This window comes from Engystomops pustulosus, chromosome 7 (assembly GCF_040894005.1).
Source record: "Engystomops pustulosus chromosome 7, aEngPut4.maternal, whole genome shotgun sequence".
NCBI lineage: Eukaryota > Metazoa > Chordata > Amphibia > Anura > Leptodactylidae > Engystomops > Engystomops pustulosus.
The window spans coordinates 40,547,867-40,562,412 of NC_092417.1; the positions used below are offsets into that span (position 1 = coordinate 40,547,867).

General features: G+C 42.4%; 1 protein-coding gene across 1 annotated transcript in view; it reads right to left on the minus strand.

Moving 5' to 3' along the window:
- The window catches only part of ZNF106 (zinc finger protein 106), a 47,842-nt gene continuing 33,296 nt past the window's right edge, over window positions 1–14,546 (minus strand). Inside the window, exons 17-22 of the mRNA XM_072115565.1 lie at window positions 13,029–13,091; window positions 12,635–12,754; window positions 12,473–12,544; window positions 11,621–11,692; window positions 9,649–9,795; window positions 1–3,821 (exon numbers count right to left, since the gene is read on the minus strand). Of these exons, the coding sequence (XP_071971666.1) occupies window positions 3,765–3,821; window positions 9,649–9,795; window positions 11,621–11,692; window positions 12,473–12,544; window positions 12,635–12,754; window positions 13,029–13,091 (531 nt within the window). The 3' untranslated portion in view covers window positions 1–3,764. The remainder of the gene's footprint in view (window positions 3,822–9,648; window positions 9,796–11,620; window positions 11,693–12,472; window positions 12,545–12,634; window positions 12,755–13,028; window positions 13,092–14,546) is intronic.

Genomic DNA, 14,546 nt, shown 5'->3' on the forward strand with positions numbered 1-14,546 from the left:
TCATTTTTTAAATATTTTATTATCTTATATTAGCCCTCAAGAAATTAGAAATCCTGATAAATGAATTTATGGAAGAACAGAGTGAAACAAATCCGTAAAATCATGGCACATATAAAGACACAGACGCATGACAATTCTATAATCTGGCACTCGTAGAATAAACCGTTCATTGTAGGGGGCTCGTATCATCTGTTCCACTGAAGGAGTATGAGAAATATATAGTTAACACTTAGGGCTTGAGGTTTAGGACTGCACTGTAAACCTTAAAAGGGTTGGCCACTCACGCAAAATATGAGGGTAAGTGTGGGAGGGGCTGGATATTAGGTAATTCACCAATATACATTCATAGTTAATAGATTAATTAATCTAAAGTGAAGCCTCCTGTCTTGTACCTCATCAGCCAGAGATTCCTGTCCATAAAATGGCTGCAGATGGAGGGTCATGTGATCTTCTCTGTCCATGAGCAATCGCCCTGCCAGGAAAGTCCTGGCAGGGAGATTGTTCATGGACAGAGATCACAAGACCAACCGTCTGCAGTAATTTTATGGACAGGAATGTCTGGCTGATGAGGTACAAGACAGGAGGATTCACTTTACATATCAAGAAAGCGGAGCAGAACTACTACGATATGTATATTGGTAAATTACCTAATTTCCTGCCATGATACTTACACACACATTACAAAATACATGTGGTAAAGTGGCCAATCCCTTTAATACAGTATGACCATTACATTATGGCACTACATTACAGCAGTATACTGTGCACTCGCTCCGTACCTTATATCAGGTCACATATATACGGTTTGCCTTGGTGATCCAGCCCACATAGACAGAGCTTGTCTGACCCATGTTCGAAGACTGGCCCATAGAGGTGTAACCCAATGTGAACAAAGCCTTCGACATTGTCAACTTACACGACAAGATCTTATTTATGTAGGAGGCTATACGCACATCTACGCTGCCAAGTGCCATAGTCTTGTAACTACATCAAATACTGTCCTGTGGATCCTAAAACAGATATAATAAAAACACACAAAAAAAGTGACACCCATCATGCATACACTAAACAAAAAAAAAACTACACGCTCTTCCCATGTATTATACTGATTCGGTGGGTCTATCACTCACACAGATAATTATTCGCATACGTTTAAGCTTCTGAACATGCGCCATGTGGGTCTTGTAAGCTAATACCCGACATCACACATGTCCATAAGTTTCATGACTCGTCTACTGATCCCGATAGGGGCCTGTTCACACTTGGCACATGGAGGATGGAGAATGCCCATTGTAATAGAACTACAAATCCCCATCCTTCACTAAGGTGCGAGTGACGCTCTATGGAAGATAAACATGGCAGCTTAGTAACACAATAAATCTGCGCAAACACGCAACACACAAAACACAAAGTAAAAATGCACGCGCCCGAGTGTCCCGCAACGCCACAAGATCACACGTTCCTCCTGTTGTTAGGCCTGATATTTCTACAGTATTAAACACGAAACACGTCATCTGTGATACCTTGTGGAGACGTCACCCTAACAGCTGGAACAAGGCGCAAGAAAAACTCAACACATCATTAACCCAGTCAGAAATATCCCCAAATACTGTAGGATCAGGCCAGTTACCATCCGTATGGCGCCCAAAGAGTTACATCAAGCAGCAACTCCTCAGACGTTTCCACGTTAATACTGGTAATAATAAGGTTAGGCTCTGTTCACACCAGCGGATTCTTTAGGTATCCCTAGGTATGGTAATTTTTTCTTGGCACCGGTTCCATCAAGTAACTGTTTTTGGTGGGCAGAATAGTGTAGACCTGCTAGGCTATCCGCCCCACCAAAACCCAGATATCTGATGCTTTGTATGTTTTATACCAGCCCAGCCCTGACGCTAGTGTGAACACAGCCTAAGCACTCACTGACACAAAGCTTCAGCCAAGTCACTCCATCAGTCAGAAACTATTGAGCAGGATCCAGGCGTGGCAGAATATTCCAGAAATTTTCCTGGCAATCCCTCCATAGATTTACCATTGATTTCCGCAGCAGAAAAACTGAGTATTTCTACACGTTGCAGATGCCACGTGGATTTTGTTGTGGAAAATCTGCAGTGCAAAAGTCAATCCGATTTGGAAAAAGTAATGTTCGTTTTTTTCCCACGTACGGAAATTGTTAATTAAAAATTGATAATTTAATAATAATAATAATGTCACTTTTCTTATTTTGCATTTTTTTTAACCTTTTTTTTTTCCATCTGATCGGACATCATTGAATTGTAAACAAAACAAATCTGCATAAATTCCTCATCACGAGGCTTTTCTTTGAAATGATGTCCGATCAGGTGAAAAACAAAGGGTAGAAAGGATGCAAAGAACAGAAATCTGCATAAGAAAATGAACATATTTGATGCAGATTTTCCACATGACAATCCGCAATGTGTGCAGAACTATTACACTATGAGTGGGTGTAGTCTTGTATAGTACTGTAAGTTGTCGTGGATTTGTGGCGCACTGAATCTGCCACGTCTGAGCCCTGCCTTACGTTTTACTCACCTTCAGATAAAGAAACCGCTGCCTCTAAGGAAAATACACAATCTAACAGACAATTTGTACAGGAATACATGAGCTCCTCGAGCATTGATGGGTTCAGATATATTTGATTTCCTCCATACGATACAGTGAAGATCCATTACTCTGGCATCCAAAAAAAACCTTGTGGACGTCTAATAGTCCAGAAAAATGCCCCATGGTGGTAACCAGACAGTACACAAGGTCCTGTAAGAATAATATGAATGATAAAGCAGTGGATCTGCACTGTAATGGCTCGGCAGATGTGCCTGTTCCTCTTCACTACAGACCAATATTATCCAAAGAGCTAGCCAAGGTTTTATCTGACGGTGAATAAATAGAAAATGTCACTGTTAAAAGGGTTCTCCCACCAACAACCCTGATCCCCTATTTGGACCCCCTATTTAATACACGAGTTACAAGATGGCCATCTTTTATTCACCTCTAAAGAACTGGAAGTGCTGCTCTCAGCCATAGAGGTGAATGGGGCAGAAGTCGCTACAATCATACAGGGGATTTGCTGTTATGATCCTGTGGAAAGGAGACATAGATGTTATCAAATGGAAGACCCCCCTGAAATGACACCATTCATACGAAAAAAAAAAAACAAAAAACACCACATAATACATAAGTGAGATGCAAACCTACAGTATCTAATATTAAAAGTTTGGTGGGAAGTCACTGAGGATTCAGTGACAATGAAAGATCATATCGTGAAGTTGAAGCTAAGGAAAAGAGCTGTGGAAAGGGAGATTAGGAATTTACCTGCACGTCTGAAGGGATCTACTATTAAAATGTCAAAAGTGGAATTTTAAGAATTGAACTGGAATAAGAAAGCTCTGGTAACGTTCTTCATGCTGTGCCCATGAAAATAAAAGAAAAATACATACACGATGAAGATTTTAAAATAAAAAAAAGGTTTTCCTGTGTTCCAAAGCACCAAATAAATAAGCCATGTAAAATGACGGACAAGGACACTGGACATAAGAGTGACATAGACCGTGGATGTAGGAGCCGGTCGGCTGTCGCTTTGTGTGCGGTCACTGACAATAAGGAGAGAGGACACTTCCCCGCACATCACGTCTCCACCTCACGAGAAGGAGGGGGATGGGCAGGGAGCCCAAGACGTTCACAGTTGCAAAAATTTCTTTGATGTTGTTTAGAAAGATTCTTCCCAATATGGGAGGTAGGTACTTCTACTACATGTGGATCAGACTGTCTTCTTCTGCATGACGTTCAATGTGTCCAATAGCGTCCTACAGGAAAAACGGACAGGAAGAACATTACACAGGAGCAAACGGACCCAGAGATGGACAAGGTGTTCCTATAACTCCTGACCCAGAGATGGACAAGGTGTTCCAATAACTACTGACCCAGAGATGGACAAGGTGTTCCAATAACTACTGACCCAGAGATGGACAAGGTGTTCCAATAACTACTGACCCAGAGATGGACAAGGTATTCCAATAACTACTGACCCAGAGATGGACAAGGTGTTCCTATAGCTACTGACCCAGAGATGGACGAGGTGTTCCTATAACTACTGACCCAGAGATGGACAAGGTGTTCCTATAGCTACTGACCCAGAGATGGACAAGGTGTTCCTATAACTACTGACCCAGAGATGGACAAGGTGTTCCAATAACTACTGACCCAGAGATGGACAAGGTGTTCCTATAGCTACTGATCCAGAGATGGACAAGGTGTTCCTATAACTACTGATCCAGAGATGGACAAGGTGTTCCTATAACTACTGACCCAGCGATGGACAAGGTATTCCAATAACTACTGACCCAGCGATGGACAAGGTGTTCCAATAACTACTGACCCAGAGATGGACGAGGTGTTCCAATAACTACTGACCCAGAGATGGACAAGGTGTTCCAATAACTACTGACCCAGAGATGGACAAGGTGTTCCTATAGCTACTGATCCAGAGATGGGCGAGGTGTTCCTATAACTACTGACCCAGCGATGGACAAGGTATTCCAATAACTACTGACCCAGAGATGGACGAGGTGTTCCAATAACTACTGACCCAGAGATGGACAAGGTGTTCCAATAACTACTGACCCAGAGATGGACAAGGTGTTCCTATAACTACTGATCCAGAGATGGACAAGGTGTTCCTATAACTACTGACCCAGCGATGGACAAGGTATTCCAATAACTACTGACCCAGCGATGGACAAGGTGTTCCAATAACTACTGACCCAGAGATGGACGAGGTGTTCCAATAACTACTGACCCAGAGATGGACAAGGTGTTCCAATAACTACTGACCCAGAGATGGACAAGGTGTTCCTATAGCTACTGATCCAGAGATGGACGAGGTGTTCCTATAACTACTGACCCAGAGATGGACAAGGTGTTCCTATAACTACTGACCCAGAGATGGGCGAGGTGTTCCTATAGCTACTGATCCAGAGATTGACAAGGTGTTCCTATAACTACTGACCCAGAGATGGACAAGGTGTTCCTATAACTACTGACCCAGCGATGGACAAGGTATTCCAATAACTACTGACCCAGAGATGGACAAGGTATTCCAATAACTACTGACCCAGAGGTGGACGAGGTGTTCCTTTAGCTACTGACCCAGAGATGGACAAGGTGTTCCTATAGCTACTGACCCAGAGATGGACAAGGTGTTCCTATAACTACTGACCCAGAGATGGACAAGGTGTTCCAATAACTACTGACCCAGAGATGGACAAGGTGTTCCTATAACTACTGACCCAGAGGTGGACGAGGTGTTCCTATAACTACTGACCCAGCGATGGACAAGGTATTCCAATAACTACTGACCCAGCGATGGACAAGGTGTTCCAATAACTACTGACCCAGAGAGGGACAAGGTGTTCCTATAATAACTGACCCAGAGATGGACGAGGTGTTCCAATAACTACTGACCCAGAGATGGACAAGGTGTTCCTATAGCTACTGACCCAGAGGTGGATGAGGTGTTCCTATAGCTACTGATCCAGAGATGGACGAGGTGTTCCTATAGCTACTGATCCAGAGATTGACAAGGTGTTCCTATAACTACTGACCCAGAGATGGACAAGGTGTTCCTATAACTACTGACCCAGAGATGGACAAGGTGTTCCTATAACTACTGACCCAGAGATGGACAAGGTGTTCCTATAGCTACTGACCCAGAGATGGACAAGGTGTTCCTATAACTACTGACCCAGCGATGGACAAGGTGTTCCTATAACTACTGACCCAGCGATGGACAAGGTGTTCCTATAACTACTGACCCAGCGATGGACAAGGTATTCCAATAACTACTGATCCAGAGAGGGACAAGGTGTTCCAATAACTACTGACCCAGAGGTGGACGAGGTGTTCCAATAACTACTGACCCAGAGGTGGACGAGGTGTTCCTATAGCTACTGACCCAGAGATGGACAAGGTGTTCCTTTAGCTACTGACCCAGAGATGGACGAGGTGTTCCAATAACTACTGACCCAGAGATGGACAAGGTGTTCCTATAACTACTGACCCAGAGGTGGACGAGGTGTTCCTATAGCTACTGACCCAGAGATGGACAAGGTGTTCCTTTAGCTACTGACCCAGAGATGGACGAGGTGTTCCAATAACTACTGACCCAGAGATGGACAAGGTGTTCCTATAACTACTGACCCAGAGGTGGACGAGGTGTTCCTATAGCTACTGACCCGGAGATGGACAAGGTGTTCCAATAACTCCTGACCCAGCGATGGACAAGGTATTCCTATAACTACTGACCCAGCGATGGACAAGGTATTCCAATAACTACTGACCCAGAGATGGACAAGGTGTTCCAATAACTACTGACCCAGAGATGGACAAGGTGTTCCTATAACTACTGACCCAGCGATGGACAAGGTATTCCAATAACTACTGACCCAGAGGGGGACGAGGTGTTCCTATAGCTACTGATCCAGAGATGGACGAGGTGTTCCTATAACTACTGACCCAGAGATGGACAAGGTGTTCCTATAACTACTGACCCAGAGATGGGTGAGGTGTTCCTATAGCTACTGATCCAGAGATTGACAAGGTGTTCCTATAACTACTGACCCAGAGATGGACAAGGTGTTCCTATAACTACTGACCCAGCGATGGACAAGGTATTCCAATAACTACTGACCCAGAGATGGACAAGGTATTCCAATAACTACTGACCCAGAGGTGGACGAGGTGTTCCTTTAGCTACTGACCCAGAGATGGACAAGGTGTTCCAATAACTCCTGACCCAGAGATGGACAAGGTGTTCCTATAGCTACTGACCCAGAGATGGACAAGGTATTCCTATAGCTACTGACCCAGAGATGGACAAGGTGTTCCTATAGCTACTGACCCAGAGATGGACAAGGTGTTCCTATAGCTACTGACCCTGAGATGGACAAGGTGTTCCTATAGCTACTGACCCTGAGATGGACAAGGTGTTCCTATAGCTACTGATCCAGAGAGGGACAAGGTGTTCCTATAGCTACTGACCCAGAGATGGACAAGGTGTTCCTATAGCTACTGACCCAGCGATGGACAAGGTATTCCAATAACTACTGATCCAGAGAGGGACAAGGTGTTCCAATAACTACTGACCCAGAGGTGGACGAGGTGTTCCTATAACTACTGACCCAGAGGTGGATGAGGTGTTCCTATAGCTACTGACCCAGAGATGGACGAGGTGTTCCTATAACTACTGACCCAGAGATGGACAAGGTGTTCCTATAGCTACTGACCCAGAGATGGACAAGGTGTTCCTATAGCTACTGACCCAGAGATGGACAAGGTGTTCCTATAGCTACTGATCCAGAGATGGACAAGGTGTTCCAATAACTACTGATCCAGAGATGGACAAGGTATTCCAATAACTACTGACCCAGAGATGGATAAGGTGTTCCAATAACTACTGACCCGGAGAGGGACAAGGTGTTCCTATAACTACTGACCCAGAGACGGACAAGGTGTTCCAATAACTACTGACCCAGAGATGGACAAGGTGTTCCTATAACTACTGACCCAGAGATGGACAAGGTGTTCCTATAGCTACTGATCCAGAGATGGACAAGGTGTTCCAATAACTACTGACCCAGAGATGGATAAGGTGTTCCAATAACTACTGACCCGGAGAGGGACAAGGTGTTCCTATAACTACTGACCCAGAGACGGACAAGGTGTTCCAATAACTACTGACCCAGAGATGGACAAGGTGTTCCTATAACTACTGACCCAGCGATGGACAAGGTGTTCCTATAGCTACTGACCCAGAGATGGACAAGGTGTTCCTATAGCTACTGATCCAGAGATGGACAAGGTGTTCCTATAGCTACTGATCCAGAGATGGACGAGGTGTTCCTATAGCTACTGATCCAGAGATGGACGAGGTGTTCCTATAACTACTGATCCAGAGATGGACAAGGTGTTCCTATAGCTACTGACCCAGAGATGGACAAGGTGTTCCTATAGCTACTGATCCAGAGATGGACGAGGTGTTCCTATAGCTACTGACCCAGAGATGGACAAGGTATTCCAATAACTACTGACCCAGAGATTGACAAGGTGTTCCTATAACTACTGACCCAGCGATGGACAAGGTATTCCTATAACTACTGACCCAGCGATGGACAAGGTATTCCTATAACTACTGACCCAGAGATGGACAAGGTATTCCAATAACTACTGACCCAGAGATGGACAAGGTGTTCCTATAACTACTGACTCAGAGATGGACAAGGTATTCCTATAACTACTGACCCAGAGATGGACAAGGTATTCCAATAACTACTGACCCAGAGATGGACAAGGTGTTCCTATAACTACTGACTCAGAGATGGACAAGGTATTCCTATAGCTACTGACCCAGAGATGGACAAGGTGTTCCAATAACTGACCCAGAGATGGACAAGGTATTCCTATAACTACTGACCCAGAGATGGACAAGGTGTTCCTATAACTACTGACTCAGAGATGGACAAGGTGTTCCTATAGCTACTGACCCAGAGATGGACAAGGTGTTCCTATAGCTACTGATCCAGAGATGGACGAGGTGTTCCTATAGCTACTGACCCAGCGATGGACAAGGTATTCCTATAACTACTGACCCAGAGATGGACAAGGTATTCCAATAACTACTGACCCAGAGATGGACAAGGTGTTCCTATAACTACTGACTCAGAGATGGACAAGGTATTCCTATAGCTACTGACCCAGAGATGGACAAGGTGTTCCAATAACTGACCCAGTAGTTACTGAACAGTGAATGATGCACTGAAAGAATCTAAAATAAGTCCAGAAAATCACATTGTCTGATCGACAATAACTACTTTTCATTTGCATAGTTTCTAAAGACTTTTTTTTATCTGTACAAACAAGGGCATTAAAAGCTAAAAAAGAAGAACGTGGTTTACTTGTGTTAACATTTGGACCCCTCGTTGCTCCCCAAGATGAGCGGCAGCAGGATGCGCATGGCCGGGCCGCCCCGTCCACTGTATGCAGCGGTGGAGTATGGTGCTCGGTTATCTCCTTCAGCTCCATAAAGATGAACAGGGTGCTCGGCCATGTGCATCCAGCTGCTCCACTCATCCTGGTGCAGCCAAATTTGTTATTGCAGGAGGAGACTATTTCATTTAGAATATGCTAAGATTTTGGAGAAATTGTTGTGAATTTCTTATTTCTAATCCTTTATTTGCCAGGTTTATTGTTCCATTCATTACTATAGAATGTAACGTGGACAAAGAAATTGTGCACAGATCTTACTCGGAACTAATCTGTATATATTCAGGTTTCTATCTATGCATTTATACACGTTTATATTTATTCTAAAAGGGAGACTACGAGTATCCTCCCCCATGTCTGCCTACAAAGAGAAATACATTTTAGCTTTACACTCATTCCGGAGATCCTCATCACCCACATTGTACATGTCATCTAATAAATGGATTAGCAAAGCGTTTATTTTCCGTCACACCAGTGCTGTGAACATTCATGGCCGCCTGGCAAGCGACTTATTTCATACAAATGATAACTCATATTTTAGACTGGGACAGACTGGGTCATCATTTGCCAGATACCGTATGTTGTGACAATTACCTGTTTGGAGCCTCTGCGGGCCGTGAAGAAGGCATCACAGTTCTTCCACCTGCACTTCAGAGACTGGAAGTTTGGATTTGTGTGATCGTTTAGTATGTGGTGTTTGAGATGTTCAGCAACACCAAAAATGAGTGAACATCCATGCCACTGCAAAGCAAGGGAAGAAGGTTATATAGCACATGTATTGCATGCAAGCAGCTACATAGGTGTATCACATTTATATTCACTTACTCATAGACCCAGGCACCGTGACTGTGGAAAGCTTCTTAAATTTGCTATCAATGGCTGCCTTCCTTCCAAAAATCAACGTTTAAAATTATGCTAATGAAATCAGACAATTTCTGGGAGCATTACCAGATCCTCTCCGTGATGCAGCATCACAGACTGTTATACTGTCCCCCTGATGATGCCTGACTTACCCCTGAGGAAGTCGCAGGTTTGTGACAGAACGCATGGGGTGTCTCCAGCCACGAGAAGCACAACTATCCACTCTTCCCATGGTTCATTTTTAATTTTGTAACTTTGACCTGAGTGCCTAGGACTTGCTTTGCATCACTGGGTAACACTACTGTTCACTAGCTTTATGTATGTTTGTTAAGTACCTTAGTTATGGATACAGGGACCCACAGATATTTGTGTAGGGACTACTGCAGAAGTCTTCCTATTTTATACCATCCAATACCTTCGTTGTCTAGGACTGTTTTTTGTGGACCATTGTAACTATTTATTCTGTGGGAATTGATTGTATACCTCTTGTACTCCTGGCTGTGGACCGATATGAAATACTTTGGTCCACTTGTTGCTTTCTGATGTGTGTTCTCACACTTTTAATTGTTTTTATGCATTTTTGATGCATGGCATCCATTTAAATGTACTTTGAATTAATAAAAGATTTGTATTTATTCATGCCTATACCCACTAGCCTTTTCTTGGATTTTGTTACAAAATAGCCAACAAACTAAATACAATATGTAACTTTTTGGGTACTATACACCTCTCCACTCATCAAGTGCCCCTGATGATGCCTGATGTAATCTCACACAGTGACATGAGGGAAATGCTCCTGCAATGTAATAGGCTGTGAAGCCAGTGCATGGAGGGCTCTGGAAACTTCCCCCGGAGCCCTCCCATCTCATTAGCATAATTATAAAGGTTGATTTTAGAAGGAAGGAGGCCATGGATAACAAATATAAGATGATTTACACAGTCCTGGTGCCTGGATCTACGTGTAAGTGTCTGTGGTTCAACATGATGGATTTTGATGGTCCTTTAAATAGAGAATCTCAGTTGCAATCCATAGCTAGGCAGCAAGTTGCCTACAACCTTGGGGACTGCAGTTGACACTCAATAGTTAAAAATCAGTCAGTACCATCACAAATTGTCTCCCTATGACTCTGGTCTAAATTTTAAACCTAACCTAAAAATAGAAATTTTGAGCAGCTTTGAGCAAAATTGTGTGTAGCTTATAAACGACACCTCACACAGCTCTGTACACCCAAGTGTGTAATACTTATTAGCGTCACAAGATGGCGACATGAAGACATTTTTTTGTACAGGTTTTAAATTTATTATTTTTTTTTATAAATGAATAACAACACAATAAACCTGGTATCATCTGTCATTCAAAGTGAAACCTGGGAAAAATTAAACCCACAAGAAAATAACCAATTTCACTGCATTTGGAATTTTTTTCCCCTGCTTCCCAGTACACGGCATGAAATATTAAATAATTAAATACAGTTACTACAAAGTGTTAGGCAGAAAACAAGCCCACACACAGCTTGTAAAAAATTGTGAAGGCAGGGAGTGAAAAATGGAACTGCAAAAAAAGGGGCCAAGCTGTTAAGAATTCAGTCTCGTCTCCGCTATTCAGGTGGCTTTGCCTACGTTTCCGCTAGGATTACTGTAAATCCTATGCCCTGTCTTGGGGTATAAAGCGCTCATATCAGGGTTATAACAGTATTATTCTTACCCAGCAGCGATAGTTCTGCATCAGGTTCAGACTCACAGCTTGGACACTACCGTCATAGCAGCCGGTGTAAATCTACAGGAAGAAGAGGAACATTTAATGGACACATCATTATGCTTTAATAGGTAGGAGTAGGAGAATTTACAAAAACATCAATTAACTAGGTGGTTAAATTTAGGCGGCTAGTAGAAGACATTTAATCGGTTCGTAGAAAAAAAACAAAACACCACAAAAAAAACATGTGCAGTGACGGCAATTTAACTATTTAAATAAACTCGCAGTTCGCTGCAATTCTAGATCAAGTTCTAGCGACGTAGCTTTGCCCATTTATGTTTCAGCCAGACCGGAAAAATTGATACTCAGATGCAAGGCCCAGGACCCAGACTCAGTCCATCCAATTAATGAGAAAGAGAAAAATGGCAGCTCCAAGATTCCATCCAAAATTGTGTATTCAAGTCCCCATTGCAATGTTTCCACTCCTGAGAGCTGGAGTCTTTGGAGGCTTGAGAAAGACTCTAGGCTTCATGAGATATATATATATATGAATATTGTCCTGTTTTTATCTAGTTTTTAACACTGTACTTGCTTAAAATAGTATATTATATATATATATTATATATATATATATATATATATATACTATTTTAAGCAAGTACAGTGTTAAAAACTAGATAAAAACAGGACAATATTCAAGGCTTCCTCTGCCGTGTGACTGTTTAATTTTGTCAAGGACAATCTATTGAAAATTTCCCACTTATATTTTGGCTTATATTTGAAACAGAAACAACTCCAAAAGTAGAGCAGCCTCCATAAATCGCTCCCAGTATCTTTATTATTTCCAGCATATGATCTTACCATGCTTTTGTGGATTGCCATACACATGATCATATCCGAATGTCCTCCATAGACTTGTAACCGGTCGTGTGACTAGGGAATAGCAAGATAAAAATCATTGTATTAACCCAAAAAGAGAAAACACTTGTAAAACTTCACAGTATAAAAAAAAAAAAGTCTTACCTGTAACTCATACACCCGAACAAACTTATCCAAGCAGGCCGTCACCATGACATTCCCCAGGATATTAACCACTGTGACAGCGTGATTGTGACCTTTGTAAATTCGCACCAGTTCCCCCGTCTATAAAGAAAAACAATGTACGGAAATTCAGAAGATTTGCTGGAGAAGTTACAGAAAACATGTTTTTGTATTTTTTTATTCCTTCGTGCCAACGTCTAAGGACACAAAGAAGAAACAAAAGGCAGATTAGGGAAAATTAAAACCTCAATTCTGCTGGGTTTGTGGCTTAAAAAGGAGGAAAAAAAAAAAAAAAAAAAAGAGAAAATGGACCAGAGAATTGGCTGAAGGTTAAGCTGAGGGTCTGTTTTATTACAGGATTTAGCTTTTTACTTACATGAATGTTGTGAGCATGGACAGACTGATCGCTTGACCCGCTGAACACCAAGTCATTGACAACCTGTTAAGAAAAAAAGTCAAAAGTTGTAGGTGTTCGAAAAGGGTAACAAAAGAGATGAATTTGTTGTCGTTTTTGACTACTTTTAAATTAAGATAATTGGTAAAACCTGTGAAAAACGGATGCGTTTTTTGATGGACTGCTTAAAAACGGGCCAAAAACGCGTTCAAGATGACGTGTGTGACCGCAGCCTTAGGGTTTTTGATGCAGTCTTTGAGGTCAAAACAGGTGTGGATCATAAATGCTGAGAATATTTTAATCAACTCCTGATCTTGATGATTGTGCCATTGTGGTGTCATTTTCTGCGACTTTTCATGATGTCTTCAATGATATCATTTTTAGGACTGTACAACCTCTTGATCACTTTTTATAGATTTTTTCCATATTTTTCAAAATGGCAAAAAAGTGCCATTTTTGAATTTCGGCACTTTAACTTTTTTTAATTTTACTATTTTTCAGAATCCCTAAGGTACATTAACCCTAGGTTGCCTGATCGATCCTATCATATACTGCCATATACAGTGGGGATTTTCCTCCTCATTCATTACAATGTGCTGACGTCACGGGGAGCGACAATCGTCGCCATCTTTTGGAAGCCGGTGGCAGCTTTGCCAGGATGGCCCCCTTTCCTCCAACCTGTAGTGACCTCAGTGAATGCAGTTTTAATTCCCAGCGCATCTGTCATCTCCGGAATATCTTGTGTTCAAAGTGGGAATACCCCTTGGTGGTTATAATAATAATAACCTTTATTTATATAGCGCCATCAAATTCCGTAGCGCTTTACAGTGAGGGCCCTGCTCACAAGAGCTTACAGACTGAGGATGAGGGTGTTGACACAAGAGCTTGTATAATGGTCCAGCCATTCTTTATAAGGGAGCAATATAAAATTTAATAAATAAAAATTTTGCTGCTTGAACCATTCATCAGCCGCCATCTTATTTAGAGGGTCCTAGGTGAAAGTGACTGCAGAGAAGCCTGGAGCTTGATCTATATCTGCTGTTTGACGGATAACAGATGGGAGATAGGTCATAGGATGGATTAGTAAAGGGAGAGTTGACGTTTCATGCAGTTAGTGAGTGATTTAGGCTTGCCTAAAGAGATGGGTTTTAAGAGCACGTTGAAGCTTTGGAGGGTGGGTATTAGTCCGAGCGTCCGGGGAAGGGCATTCCGGAGAATTGGAGCAACTAGGGAGAAGTCCTGGAGACGTGCATGAGAGGTTCGAATTAAGGTAGAGATTAATATAATGTCACTGGCAGATCGAAGAGCACGGGAAGGGTTATCTAACCAACCAAATACCGTATTTTTCGGACTATAAGGCGCACAAAAAATCCTTTGATTTTCTCAGAAATCAGAGGTGCGCCTTATATATGAACCGTACTTACAGACAACAGTTGCCTTGAACTGTGCACAGGTCTGCCACCTGCTGGTCATTCATCCTTATAATCAGGTGCGCCTAAT